At 42.9% G+C, this 14,589-nt stretch overlaps 1 protein-coding gene across 3 annotated transcripts in view; it reads right to left on the bottom strand.

The window, feature by feature from the left end:
• nf2a (NF2, moesin-ezrin-radixin like (MERLIN) tumor suppressor a) overlaps positions 1-14,589 on the bottom strand; it is a 51,807-nt gene that overhangs the window by 35,638 nt on the left and 1,580 nt on the right. For all 3 annotated transcript variants that reach the window (XM_058070669.1, XM_058070670.1, XM_058070671.1), the window contains exon 4: positions 12,506-12,589. In XM_058070669.1, the coding sequence (XP_057926652.1) occupies positions 12,506-12,589 (84 nt within the window). The remainder of the gene's footprint in view (positions 1-12,505; positions 12,590-14,589) is intronic.

Here is a 14,589-nt window from a genome sequence, read left to right on the forward strand (position 1 = left end):
GTAACTTTGAATATTGTTTTCTGTCTCGTCTGTATTTCTGTATTTAAGTGTTTTTAAAAGTGTCACAGGGGTTTGAACCTGACAATCAGACATTTTGATGAGCTGGTTAGGTATCGCGGTGACAGGGATCTCACAGTTTCTGAGTCTGGTGATGTCGTAATATGTAAAATAAATGAGTGAATTTACTCCCATCTCAAACTTTGGGTCATAATGATGATTTTTCTCATTTACTGCGTGACTTTACCTCTAATCATTTTTAATCTACAACCCCAAAAAAATAATATTTTCTTGAAAAAAAAATACTATTCTTGTATTCTCGTATTCTTTGTAAAATTACAGCAGTTTTGTTCCATTTTTGCTGTTGTTTTTTTTTGTTAAATTTGATTTTTAGAATGTGCCACAGCCCAGAAATGGTCCTCAAACTGACGATTCCACTCACCATTGCTTCTCTTTAGGGAAAACCGCATTTAGGAAATTTTGCCCATCATCCACAATGTTTAAGTGTAACATAAACACACGTCTTTCTCTTTTCTGTGCATTCTAAAGATATCAAAACAGATTAAAAAAAAAGGTAGCTCATTACTGCACCTACAAAACCCACCATCAAAACACCTTCTCAAACATCCAACAAGGTTGCAGACCTATTATATTCTTTTTTCAGGAGCCCTGGAGTCCTATAGGGCATCTATAACCCGCAAAAAAAGCTTTCTAGATCTTCCAGACGCTGCGCCTCTTCTAGCAGTGTTTTCTTTGATTTCCTAACAGTTTAGTTTTTACTGTAATTAGGTACAAGGATTTTATGGTTTCTAAAGTTTTGTTTTTTTTATATCGTTTTACTTGTAATTTTTTTTAGTAGTATAGAAGTATTATTTTGAAAAAAAAAATTCAAATAAATGTTGTACTCATGTTGTGTACAGACATCGGACAACAGAGGGTGCTACTAATCAGCGAATCCGAAATTTTTTTTCATATTGTTTTATGACAAGCACTTATTTTTGACTGAGCTCCTTTGAATCGTGCCTTTTAAAAAGCACAATGTGTCGAATAAAAAAAAGTTGTTAAATTGTTGCTTTCGTCTTTGCAGACATTATTAGCTGATTATAATTGTGTTATGGGCCGACATCGGTATTACAGTTTAGAATTAATTTTGAGTGCACGTCCCTGAGATTATGAGTTGAATAACATTGGCATTTTTTAGTGTATTTCCTACATTATGAGTTCAGAAATATAGAAACTTTTGAGTGTATTTCCCACACTATATGAGTTCAAAAATATTACAAATTTTGAGTGAATTATTCCCTAAAAATGAGTTGTGTAAAATAAATATTTATAAGTTAACATTGAGACAATTTAAGGCAACAGCAAATTTATTGTTTGTTTTGTGTAAACTTAAAACTTTTGAAAATATCATTAAAATATTATTGTGTAATTTTTGAGTTCTGTGAGCTTGTCAGGGTTTACAGTGTAGTTGAAAGTGCACCAACTCCTACAATTAGCATAAACCAAGCCCAAAAATGTTGGTTAAATTCAAAGTTAAAGATGTTGGCCATCTTTTGGTGTAAAGTATTAACTACTATTGGCTCTATTTTTTCTGAAATGTTTGCTATATTCAGAAATGTTGCGACTTTGGTTCTAAAAACGGGCTTAAATACATTGTTTTTTAATAGTACCTTAACCCATGTATCTGGTAGCTGAATGATGAATATAGCTTAAGAGGTTTGCATCTCTACTTACTGATTAACTGCGTTAATTGTGGCCAAAAAATGTGATAAATCACAATGAAATATTGTAATAGATATATAGCCTTGCTGGGGTTTTTCATTTTTTACAGTTTTTAATTTTCCATCACTATCTTGTTTAAGGACATTAAGGATTTGTTGATCACTTTATCATCCGTCTCTGCTTCTGCATCTGGGGTCCAAACAAAGACAATTTCTGTCGTTTAGCAGCCACATTCGTCAGTGGGCATGTGAAAAACAGATCAATGGATCCATGAAAAATACGGGTCCTGAATCTGAGGTGTTTTTAATCACACGCCTTCTGCCCGCTCAGCTGCTGCTGCTGCTGCGGTCCCTTGGCTCGTCACCTGTTGACAAAGCTGACAATCACCTGAGCTTCATTGCTATTCCGCACCTTCCCTCCCACAATTACCACAAACAGCGTCACGCTCTGCGGCGGTAATTGATCCTGGGAGACCGGCCGCGTGTCAGCGTTTGACCGTTTTCCAGCGGCGACACTTTGCCAAAGCTTAAAAATACAAACCGAGGCAGATCGACGACTTAAGGCTGCGACTGTCTTTGCTTCCGCCTCGGCTGGAGTCACATCTTAGTCCAGCTCACACTCGACTGGGCCTCGGCGCCAGAGAGACTCCCATCTGTATCCCCCCTCCACTCCCTTCCCCCGAGAGAGCAGCTTTATCTCCAAACCACCCTGTCAAAATCCACTTGTGCCACGGCGCGCAAACGGAATACAAAACAGGCAGGAGAAGCCTCTGCAGATTCCGTGATGCTGGATAGCTCCGGGAGGAAAAAAACTTGAGCTTTTATTTCAGTAAAGGAAGATTCCAACATGGTGAATCACCACATATTCCTTAAGCAAATCCATTTCAATCACTGTTACATCCTTGGCACATTTCATTCCAGACTTTGTCACACAAGATGATGGATGGAGCCAAATAGCACAATATGCCCGCAGGCAGTCATGCACGTGCCAAAAATTGAGAGCTAGCCTTTGAGGCTTCAGATTCTTCTCACGAGATGAGACGATGCACGAGATTGTGATTTTTTTTTTTTTTTTAGAATTCCTGACTGCACCCCTGCTAATGGCTATACGATATAAAAAAACAGAAACCATAAATCATCTTCATTTGGACAAACAGTGTTGTGAAAAAGTGGAAAAAGTCCTGATTTCTTATTCAAACAATCATTCATTCATTTTCTAGCGCTTTTTTCCTCACGAGGGTCGCAACCCTGGATTGGTCGCCAGCCAATCACAGGGCACATATAGACAAACAACCATTCACACTCACATTCATACCTATGGACAATTAGGAGTGGCCAATTAATCCTTACGCCTCGCTGAAAGTATCTGAAAGAACTACAGCACCCGGATTTCCTCGACCCCAATGCAGCACCTGAAGGCAGCGTTGGGCCGTCAGCAGTAAAAATCTGTTCACCCGTCTAAATGATCTGTAATGGGCGGGGCATAAACTGAAAGTGGGTGTGGTTTAACCAGAAATGGGCGGTGCTTCAATCAGCACATTATTTAAAGTCTAAAATTGACATGGATTGATGAGAAGTTGCTATATGTATTATTCTGTATTATTCAGCTATATTGTACTGTGTATGTGTGGAAGTGATCATTATTACTATTCTTGAATTATTCATTCATTTTCTACCGCTTTTTCCTCACGAGGGTCGCGGGGGTGACCAGCCAATCACAGGGCACATATAGACAAACAACCATTCACACTCACATTCATACCTATGGACGATTTGGAGTGGCCAATTAACCTAGCATGTTTTCGGAATGTGGGAGGAAACCGGAGTACCCGGAGAAAACCCACACATGCACGGGGAGAACATGCAAACTCCACACAGAGATGGCCGAGGGTGGAATTGAACCCTGGTCTCCTAGCTGTGAGGTCTGCGTGCTAACCACTACACCGCCGTGCCGCCCTTATTCAAACAATCAAACAAATATTAATATTTAGTCAATGACAACTGAACACAAAATGCAGTTTTATTCCAGCTGTATTTCCCTTGATTTTTGCTTCCTACCAAAACTAATTTTTAATAATTTTTTTTAATCATTGTCCATTTTTTAATCATGGCCGGACATTCTCCTTCAGCAGAATTCATGCTTCCATTTATCACAGCAAGTCTTCCAGGTCCTGAAGCAACAAAACAGCCTCAGACCATTACACTACCACCACCATGTTTTACTGTTGCTATGATGTTCTTCTTCTGAAATGCGGCATTACTTTTACGCCAGTTGTAATCACCTGTAATGTTTCTTGGGAAAAATTAAGACAAGCCTTAAAGTTATTTAGTTATTTACCAAGTGGTTTTGGTCTTGGAACTCTGCCACGCAGGCCGTTTTTGCCCAGTGTCTTTCTTATGGTGGGGTCACGAACACTGACCTTAACTGAGGCAAGTGAGGTCTGCAGTTCTTTGGATGTTGTTGTGGGGTCTTTTGTGACCTCTTGGATTTTAGCATTTTAGTTGGGCCGACCACTTTTGGGAAAGTTTTCCCTGTGTTTTTCATCTGTGGAAAATGGCTCTCACTGTGGTTGGCTGGAGTCCCAAAGCTTTAGAAATGGCTTTATAACTTTTTTTTATAAATCCCAATTAATCTCACAGTCATGTAGCTTTGGATTGTTTTTCAATAATTTATTGAAAAACTGCATTTTGCGTTCAGTTGTGTTGTCACTGACTAATATTTACATTTGTTTGATGATCCGAAAGACTGACATTGATTCATTCATTCATTTTCTATACCGCTTATCCTCACTAGGGTCGCAGGTATGCTGGAGCCTATCCCAGCTGTCTTCGGGTGAGAGGCGGGGTACACCCTGGACTGGTCACCAGCCAATCACAGGGCACATATAGACAAACAACCATTCACACTCACAGGGTGACAAACCAGGAAATCAGGAAGGCGGCAAATCGTTTTTCCCACCAAGAATACGTGAATAAGGGACAAATAAGGGATGCAATATGAGCCACTTGGGCAACAAAACACACGTTAGTTAAGTTGTGTATTGGATTCAGATATCCTTCTGGTGGGAACTGTAATTGTTTACACAGTATTGTTCCGTATATCGGGAATTAAATCAACTTTTTATTTTAATGACACTTTTTTTTTCCCCACAGATAGAAGCTTTTCGATAGATCTCAATTTCAACTCTGACAGGAACACGATTACACACACAGGGGCTTGAAGGCACGATTGTTGATGCCTGACTAGAGCTGATTCACATCATGAAGATAAAAATCCTTCAAAAGGAGTCGAACGTCTGGGAACACACCACTCCCTCACCGCCGGCCGGCCGGCCGGCTTCAGGCTGGTGTAACGACGACTGAGAGTGAGCCAAGGTGGTAAATCAGATGAGATACGCCTCGCCGGGATGAGAGAAAAACAAGAATCTGTCGAGTCTTTATAGAACTTATTAAAGCTATATGGGTTTTAATCAAAGAGGACCGCTGCTTAAATGAAAACAGATTGCAGATCCGCTTTTTTTTTCCCTCGCAAGGGATGCTGACTGCAAGCCGAATAGCTTTTTTTTTTTTTTTTTTTTTTCTTGATCCACAACGCAGCTCCTCTCACACCGAGCCTGTTAAATTGGCAAGGGAGAGAAGGGAAAAGTCTCCAGAGGATGGTTACTAAACCTTCAAGGTAGAACCGCGGTCTCACTGGACCCTGTCCACCTGTCAAAAAAGACGCTCATCCTGTCAGAGAGACGAGCTCCTTCAACCTGAACACTTCAGATCGCTTGAAGGCTTTTTTTTTTTTTTTTCCCCACCCCCGACACAAACTTTTGATAGCTTGTAGTTTGATCCTCACCTCGGAAGATCGCCACTCGATTTTCCACGCCAGGCCTCACAGAAGGCGGCGAGTCACGACTAAAAAGAATAATAATAATAATAATAATACATTTTATTTGTATAGCGCTTTTCAAGATACTCAAAGACACTTTACAAAAGAATGAAGTTGAATAGAGCAAGTAAACAGAATAAAAGACACACCAAAATACAACATTCATTGGTTAGTACACAGTTAAAAAAGCGGGGGCGGGGCACAGCAGTCAGATATAGAAGGTTAGACATTAAAAACAGATTTAAAGAGGTGGGTTTTGAGTTGTTTTTTGAAGGTGGGAAGGTCAGGGCAAGCACGGAGTGAATGGGGCAAAGAGTTCCAGAGAGTGGGGGCAGCGATGGAGAAGGCTCTGTCTCCCCAGGTTCGGAGCTTGGTCTTACAGGGGAGTGCCAGGAGGTTGGAGTCTGAGGAGCGAAGGGGACGCGGGGGATTATGTGGATGGAGGAGGTCTGTGAGATATGGGGGGGTCAGATCGTGGAGGGCTTTGTAGGTGATGAGAAGAATTTTGAAGTGAATGCGTTGGGGGACGGGAAGCCAGTGGAGGTTTTGGAGGACAGGGGTAATGTGTTCACGGGAGCGGGTGGAGGTAAGGAGGCGGGCAGCGGAGTTCTGAATATATTGTAGTTTGTTGAGGGTTTTGGATGGTGTACCGTAGAGAATGCTGTTGCAGTAGTCGATTCTGGAGGTGATGAATGCATGGATTAGGGATTCAGCGGCAGAGAATGTAAGTGATGGACGGAGTCGGGCTATGTTCTTAAGATGAAAGAATGCAGTCCGGGTTAACTGTTTGATGTGGGGTTCAAATGAAAGGGTGGGGTCTAGGAGGATACCAAGGTTGCGGATGAGCGGGGATGGAGTGAGGGTGGCGCTGTCAAATTGAAGATGGAAATTATGGGTGGGCGCCGTGGTGTTTTTGGGACCGATGATGATAATATCTGTTTTGTCACTATTAAGTTTGAGAAAATTTTGTTCCATCCAAGTTTTGATATCAGCTAAGCAGTTGGTGAGGGTGGAGTAGATGTTGGAGTTGATGGAGGTGGTAGAAATGTATAGTTGAATATCATCAGCGTAGCTGTGGAAATTGAGGCCATGTCGACGGATGATATTGCCAAGTGGAAGGATGTAGAGGATGAAGAGAAGAGGACCAAGCACCGAACCTTGGGGAACACCTTGAGGTAAAGGGGCTATGGAGGAGGAGCAGCTATTTATGTGCACAAACTGTTGACGGTTGGTGAGGTATGATTGGAGCCAAGACAGAGCAGAATCGGTGATATTGAGGCTGGTTTTGAGGCGGGACAGGAGGATAGAGTGGCTAATGGTGTCAAAGGCTGCGGTGAGGTCTAGGAGGATGAGGATGGTAAGATGGCCGGAATCGGAGGAGAGAAGAAGATCATTGGTGATTTTAAGAAGAGCTGTTTCAGTGCTGTGTTTGGGACGGAAACCGGACTGGAAGGATTCAAACAGGCTGTTGGAGTTGAGGTGAGATTGAAGTTGAGCAGCTATGACACGTTCAAGGATTTTGGACAGAAAGGGGAGGTTGGATATGGGACGGAAATTGGAGAGGTTATTGGGATCGAGACCAGACTTTTTGAGTGTGGGGGTGATTGCCGCCAGCTTGAGAGACTGTGGGACGGATCCAGTGATAAGGGAGGAGTTAATGATACTTGTGATCAGCGGGGAGATGATGTGGAGGCAGGGTTTGATGAATGAAGAAGGGATAGGATCCAGGGAGCATGTTGGAGTCTTCATACCGGTTAGTATTTTAGTGAGTTGCACGGGTGAGATAGGTGTAAATTTGGAGAGTCGTTGGGTGGAGCCAGATAGTGGAGGGTCAGGAGGAAGCGAGTGAGTCGAGGGGGGGTTTAGGGAGCTGTATATTTTGGTAATTTTGGACTGGAAGTAGGTTAAGAAGTTGTTGCATTTGGTGGTGGTGAAGGATGAGGAGGAGTTGTCATTTGGCTTTAGCAGTGTGTTGATTGTTGAAAAGAGGGATTTAGGATTGTTGGAACTAGATATAATCAGATTGGAGTAGTATCGTGAGCGGGCAGTGTTTAAGGCATCTTTATATTGCTGTAGAAAATCTGTGTAAGCTTGAAGATGAACAGTTAGGCCAGATTTCTTGTACAGTCTCTCAAGCTGGCGTTTACGGGTCTTCATATTATGGAGCTGAGGGGTGTACCAGGGGGCAGTGTGGGAGAAGGAGACCAGTTTGGTTTTTTTAGGGGCCAGTTCATCAAGACAGGAGGAAAGGGTATTGTTGTAGTAGGAGACAAGTTCAGAGGGGTCCTCAGACAGCGGGGGAGGGGAGATAGCAAATTTTGTGGTTAGAAGTGAGGTAAGGGCATGAGGGTTGATGGATTTGAGATTCCTGAAGGTTATTTGACGTTTGATTTTTGAGACACTAGGAGATGTGTGTAAATCAAATGTGATGGCCAGATGGTCTGATATGTGCAGGTTATGGCTAGTGAGGTTGTGAATATTGATACCAGTAGTGCAGACAAGATCCAGGATGTGTCCTCTGGTGTGGGTGGGGAAGTTAACTTGTTGAGTGATGGAGAAACAGCTGAGAAGATCAAGGAATTCTGTCGCAGGTTTGGAGTTGGAATTGTCAATATGAAGGTTGAAATCACCGAGCAGAAGGATGGATGATGAGATTGCATTTAATTGGGTGATGAGGTCCGTAAAATCTGATAGGAAAGAAGAGTTTGGTTTTGGGGGGCGATAGATGACAGCAGTGACAAGGGGGGATGGACCGGACAGTTTGAAGGCAGTGAATTCGAAGGAGTGAACATTTTGGAGGGATATTGGAGTGACTTTGATGTCCTTTTTATATATGACTGCTGTGCCACCGCCACGTCCGTCGGGACGGGCGTTTTCAAGGTAAGTAAATCCAGGAGGTGTTGCTTGGTTTAGGGAGAAATAGTCCAAAGGTTTGTGCCAGGTTTCTGTCAAACAGAGGAAGTCCAGTTTATTGTCAGTGATGTATTCATTTAGAATGAGAGCCTTGTTGTTGAGAGAGCGGACATTTAGGAGGGATAATTTGAGATTATAAGAGTTCATCATTTGATCTTGGCTGCGGGAGAGTGGGCGGAGATTTATTAAATTTGCATGTTTATTGTTGTAATAGCGGAGTCCAGTCGGGCGGTATGACCAGTGGGATGGGATCTTGTTTGTAGGTGAAAGAAAAGGCTGAAAAGTAGAGCAAGCAGTAGCAGGGTGCAGTGAACGCTGTGGCCTGCAGGAGGAGCTGTGGGTAAAATTGTAGCCGGATATGGAAGAAGAAAAAGAAAAAGGGGGCGTGTCTGACCAAATGTAAATAGTCACGCACTGTGAACAGCGTGTTGTAAGTGTACTGTTAAAATCCGACTGCCAAGCTTGCTAGGATGGAGGCCGTCAGGATTAAAAAAGGATTTCCGGCCCCAAAAAAGATCGAAGTTGTCAATATAGTTAAGAGAGAGGGAGTTTGTAGCAGACTGGAGCCAGGTGTGGAGGGAGAGAATACGACTGAATATACCATACCCGCGGTTGTGAGGTGAGAGAGGGCCACTAATGAAGATAGTCTTGCCAGTTTTGCGAAGGAACTGAAAAAGATTATTGAACTGCACTTTGGTAATTTCAGACTGACGGCGGAAGGCATCAACGCAGCCAACGTGTACAATTATTCTACGGACAGATGGGGGGAGAGATCGCTCAACAATGTCAACAAGCTTTGAGTGGATGAGGGGGACAGTGGCTCCGGGGAAACAGTACGTTATGGCGTTGAAGAAGCGAATGTTCCTCGTGATGGAGTCCCCAATGATGATGGTGGTTGGAGGGAAGAGGGGACGGGGCGGTGCCGAAGAAGCCTGGACAGGTGGCAGCGGCGGTGTCACATGGGGTGGCGAGGTCACATGGGGTGGGGGCGACTCCGCAGCTGGAATGGTAGAAGTTAAAGAGGCAAGATGGCGCCGTGGTGCAGGGGTGAAGTTCACAACAGAGACGCGACGAGAGCTTTTTGGCCTGGGTGACAGTTTAGCTGGGGTGGAGGTCGCCAAGGACTTGGGTTTATCCCCCGGCAAGACGGCTGCGGCGTTGGGAGCTGCCGGGGGGACAGCGAGGGAAACATCCGGCCGATCGTGGAGGACATCATGCAGCGGGAGAGGTGGACTATCCGTTGAGGCAGCGAGAGAGGCTTGATGTGTGGTAGATTCGGACCGTGGAGATGGGAGACGGAAAGTGATGGTGTCCATTAGGAGTTCAGCCTCGCGGACCCTGTGCATGGTAGTAATGCGCTCCTCCAACTCGTGGATTTTTCCCAGGAGGATCGAGCAGTCAGGGCAGCCGGAAGTGGAGGTAAGTGGGGCCATGGTGGGTAAGGTTGCTGAAAAACAGTAGGCAGACGGCCAGAGCAAGGCTGAACGTGCACGATTCTGCTTATGGCAGGCAGCAGTGGAGTAGAAGAGTGGTGGTTAGCGGAGACAGAGACTTACACGCAAGGGCTCCAGTGGAGCCCCCTGTGTAGAAACGGCGTCGTGTTCACAACTGAGAAGTAGCAACAGTGCAGAATATGAAAGAGCGAGACTTACAGACAAGGGCCCAGAAAAGGGCCCAACTGTAGAGAATACACTTCTGACATTCGCGGAAAACTCAGAGCAGCAGGTAGAATGAAGATTTCAGGAGATCCACGTTAGCCAGTTAGCCGGTTGTAGTGACAGCACTTCCGGGTGTAGTGACAGGTGAATGAGACTCAAGTGTCCCGGTGCAAGTCGTCTGTTTCCACGGTGTTGCAACACGTCGGCAATCACCACCAAATATACAAACTGTACCAATACAAGTTTAAAATGGGGAAAAACTATTATTTTAAAGTAAAAGCAATGCATTTATTAGGGCGCTGCAATGACATCAGCCCCCCTGAGGACGCTGGGCTCCTCTGGCTCCCCTTTGTGGACAGGGACAAAAACATCAACTTTTTTCTATGCTGCTTATCCACGTAATCACGTATGGCTCATACATGCTTAAAATGACCAAAACACAGAAAAATAAATAAATAAATAATAATAATAATAATAATAATAATAATAATAATAATAATAATAATAATAATAATAATAATAATAATAATAATAATCATGAATATACCTGTTACGACACGGTCACAGCATATTCTGTATATAAAACCTTGTTGAAGGTCTTTAATTATAGCAGATTTTGTATGTCTGTATATGCACATTATATAATGCTACACATATAACCGCTTTTGTTCCATTACTTACACAAAGTAAACGCAGTTACTACACTGATAAATTGTTACTTGCTTTTCTGACTCTTCCACGCGACCAAATATTGTCGGAAAGGCTTCAGCAACAGTTTGTCGTCTCATCTCATTTCCAGCCACCGTTTGACGCCCCTGCCCAACAGGCTCCATTGTTCCATTGAAGGATTCCAGTGATGGTGCTCCCTTCACTGTGCAGTGTGTGGAAAAAAACATCTCAGGTGGGATCTCTTCGTCATGCCAGTAATGTTGGAAGCCATCAGGACCATCGAGGTTCCATTTTTCCTCATGAGGGAATATGCTGGGAATATGCTGGGAGCTCTCTTGCAAATTCCAATCGGGCAATTTTGTGGCCTTGAAGTAGATGAAGCCACTTGACTTTTTTGTTCCATAACCGTCAGGATCGTTGAAGAGGTTTCAAATTTCTTCAACGAGGTTCCATACTGTGTCCAACCTTAGCAGCAATGACGCTGATAGCAATAAATGAGTTTCTCAAAATGTTCTTGTTGCAGTCCCACTTCTTTTTTTTCGCATTTTGAAGCTCTACTTAGGAATCTAAGCTCTACTTTTCAACTAGTGTTATCTGTATACTGTATATACAACTGTAAAAACGGTTGTCCTTCATATTAGAACAAGGGTATCCAAAGTGCACTTTTTGTTGACTCTTGTAGTATAATATTTTGAAGAACGTTTTGGGCCGCACTGAGAAGAATAGTTTGTTTGAGACCTTTAATCAAAACGATTTTTTTATGCAAAAATATAATTATTGTCATGTCTCAATTTTCTAAGAAGACTTTATGCAGATTTTGTTTTTTATTATTATTCCATAATAAGTAGGGCTGGGGAAACAATTTTAAAAAATTTAATTAGATCAATCACAGGGCTGCATGATTAATCATGATTAATCGTGATCACTCATGCGGCATCGTGATTAATCATGATTAATCCGATTACCCGTCGGTTTGCCGGGTTAGTCATGATTAATCACAATCAACATCTATGTGTGAACTATACCCATTTTCAGTGTAGTAGCACATTTCAATCACACTTAAAACCATGTCATTGTGAGCAATGAGGGGTGGCGTTCAAAGACACCACGTAATTTAAGGTAAATGTACTTGTTTTCAGTGTATTTTCCAGCTTACTTAAATAGATCAAATTGTACATCCGAATGAAGAGCTACACTTTATGTTATCCTTTATCGTCCAGGTTAATTACACACACGGGCCGCAGTTAATGCTATTTTTATCGCCAATAATACGTTTCTTTTAATAAAAATGTGCCACCACACCAAAACTCTTACATTCCACAAGCTCCGTCCTCGACCACGCTGACTCTGAGTCAGTCTCCACTACTCATCAGACCTGCATGAAGTCAAACTCCCTCAATCGGAATGTACCATGGTTATCAGCAAACAGTAGTGGATGTAATTGGATTTATATTGGTGACTCCGACGTGATAATGTGCGTTATGAAATGGTGAAAGCAGAGGCACGCTGACCGTGAGGTAGGTCTTTTGCTCCCCAGAAAAGAATAAACCCTCAACATTGAACCCACAGACGAGAATACTACATGTTGTGCACATTTTAGGCCAAAGGGGAGTGTTTCCATCACTCGCAGTGAGCTATCAGAGATAGCATTCAAAGTGGCATCTGACCTTGGCGTGGACGGCGTAGGAGGCCAACAGCACGGATGCTTCAGGAGGACAATGGATCTCCTCCTCTAGGATCTTCTTCTTGACCTGTGTCGGGATTAAAAAAAAATAATCAGAACCTTGTGTTTCTTGTCACGTCCCTGAAAGAAATGAATAATAGAGCGGAGTCATCATCTACCTGGAGTCGTTCGGCGAAAACATTCCATTTAGTGGTTGTTTAGCCCGAGGAAATATTCGACATATTAACATAACATTAACTGAGTCATGAATTTTTTAGTGAGGCTGGGAATTCCACAAAATTATGACAGCTTCTTTATGTTATGGAATTCCTGGAAGCGTAGCTACTGGAAAGAAGACTTCGACTTATATCAGAAACAGTAAAAAAAATACTTCTTCCTATAAGTCTTTCATACTTAATACCTTAAAAGATGTTCCAATTATGCCAAAGTGACTGCTTAATGATGTTCAAATGGTAATATGTGCCCCAGGGCATCAAACGTGAGAAAAATCTATTCTATGCTTCCATGGTTGAGAGAAGAGGCGCTTAAACACTCTGCTGTATGTCCGTGAGTTTGTCCATATAGAAAATTAAAAAAAAACATGCTTCGCTATACGTCCTAAAAAAAAAAACTTTTAATATTACAGCCTTCAATACCAAAAATTATCCTCAGGGGGGCTGATGTCATTGCAGCGCCCTAATAAATGCATACTTTTACTTACTTACAGTGCTTTAAAGTATTTATAATCCCAAACACCCGATCCCATATTTTTTAGTATTTAAACATCTTTTACATTTGTTTACGCAAAAGGTAAAAATAGGTGACCTTCAGTGAAGGTCAATGTTCATGACTCCACCATAATAAAAGACACTGGGCAAAAATATTTGACTATACTATTTTATGGGCCTTGTGTTTGATACCTGTGGCATAGACACACAGTGTTAGTTTTTAAGAACAGGACCAAGTCCAGCTGAGAGTACTTGGCCACGGGGGGGCCCATTAGACCCTGAGCCAATACTCAAGGAGCAAAGCCAGCTCTGAGAAAAAAATAAAAAAAAGCCAACGTGGTAACAATCTCATCCTGGGACTGATGCTTGTGTCGGCTAGTGAGCGTTGCGGGGGTGGGGGTTGACTTTATGGATCACAGCAAGTGTGTGAAGAGGAGGGAACCCCCCCCCCCCTCTCTCTCTCCCCTCCCATAATGATGAAACTCCCCAGTAGGAGCCCCTATCACCTGTCACGCTAATTGACACCAACACCTGCATGGACCACACGACGAGGCCATTTACGCTCCATGCACACCGTAAATAAGACAGCTTGTGTGTGTGTTTGTGTGTGTTTGTGTGTGTGTGTGTGTGTGTGTATCTGCCTGGAGATAAACACTAATCCAGCTGTCACAGCGGCGACACTATCAGCGTACAGACATGCTCCCGGCATTACGGGAATTAATGAGGGCGGTGTAATAAAAAGACAAGGCTTGTAGTAGTTCACTGTGCATGTTCCTGTGAAGGCTACGAGGTGTCTCTCACAAGGGTGCTGCTTTCTCCTGGAACTAATCCGACTCGGTGGGCGGAACATGACGGGACCTCTGCCCCCCTTACCGCCCTTCCCATGAGGAATATGTTATTAAGTCAAACCAATAATGGAGCCCTCAAAGGCTAATTGGTCATTGATGACTCGGGGAGGTGGGGAGTTATATTCCTCGCACTGACATTCAAGGAAGACGTGACCGTACATGATAGGACAAGCAGCCGAAGCTCGCCCCCTGCTGGCATGGCATCCTATTAAAAGGTGACCATTCTATGGTAATTGTAATGGTTTTACAGATTACAATTGAATGCATCCCATAATCAGTTCCCAGTTCCACATGTCCAAAAGGAGTAGGAAGAAGCAAAGCTTATTAAATCCTACCCCTCCATCTGGTACTTTTACAATCAGTAACTGTTACATTTGTTCACTTCCTGCTTTCCTAATATAGTTTATGGTTTTTTTTTTATTTTAGTCACATACCGAAGTACAAGGTGATATGACCATACAATGACATAATGCGTATGTCCATATAATGATATGTATAGCACGTCATGACTG

This window comes from Doryrhamphus excisus, chromosome 4, assembly GCF_030265055.1.
Source record: "Doryrhamphus excisus isolate RoL2022-K1 chromosome 4, RoL_Dexc_1.0, whole genome shotgun sequence".
Taxonomy (NCBI): domain Eukaryota; kingdom Metazoa; phylum Chordata; class Actinopteri; order Syngnathiformes; family Syngnathidae; genus Doryrhamphus; species Doryrhamphus excisus.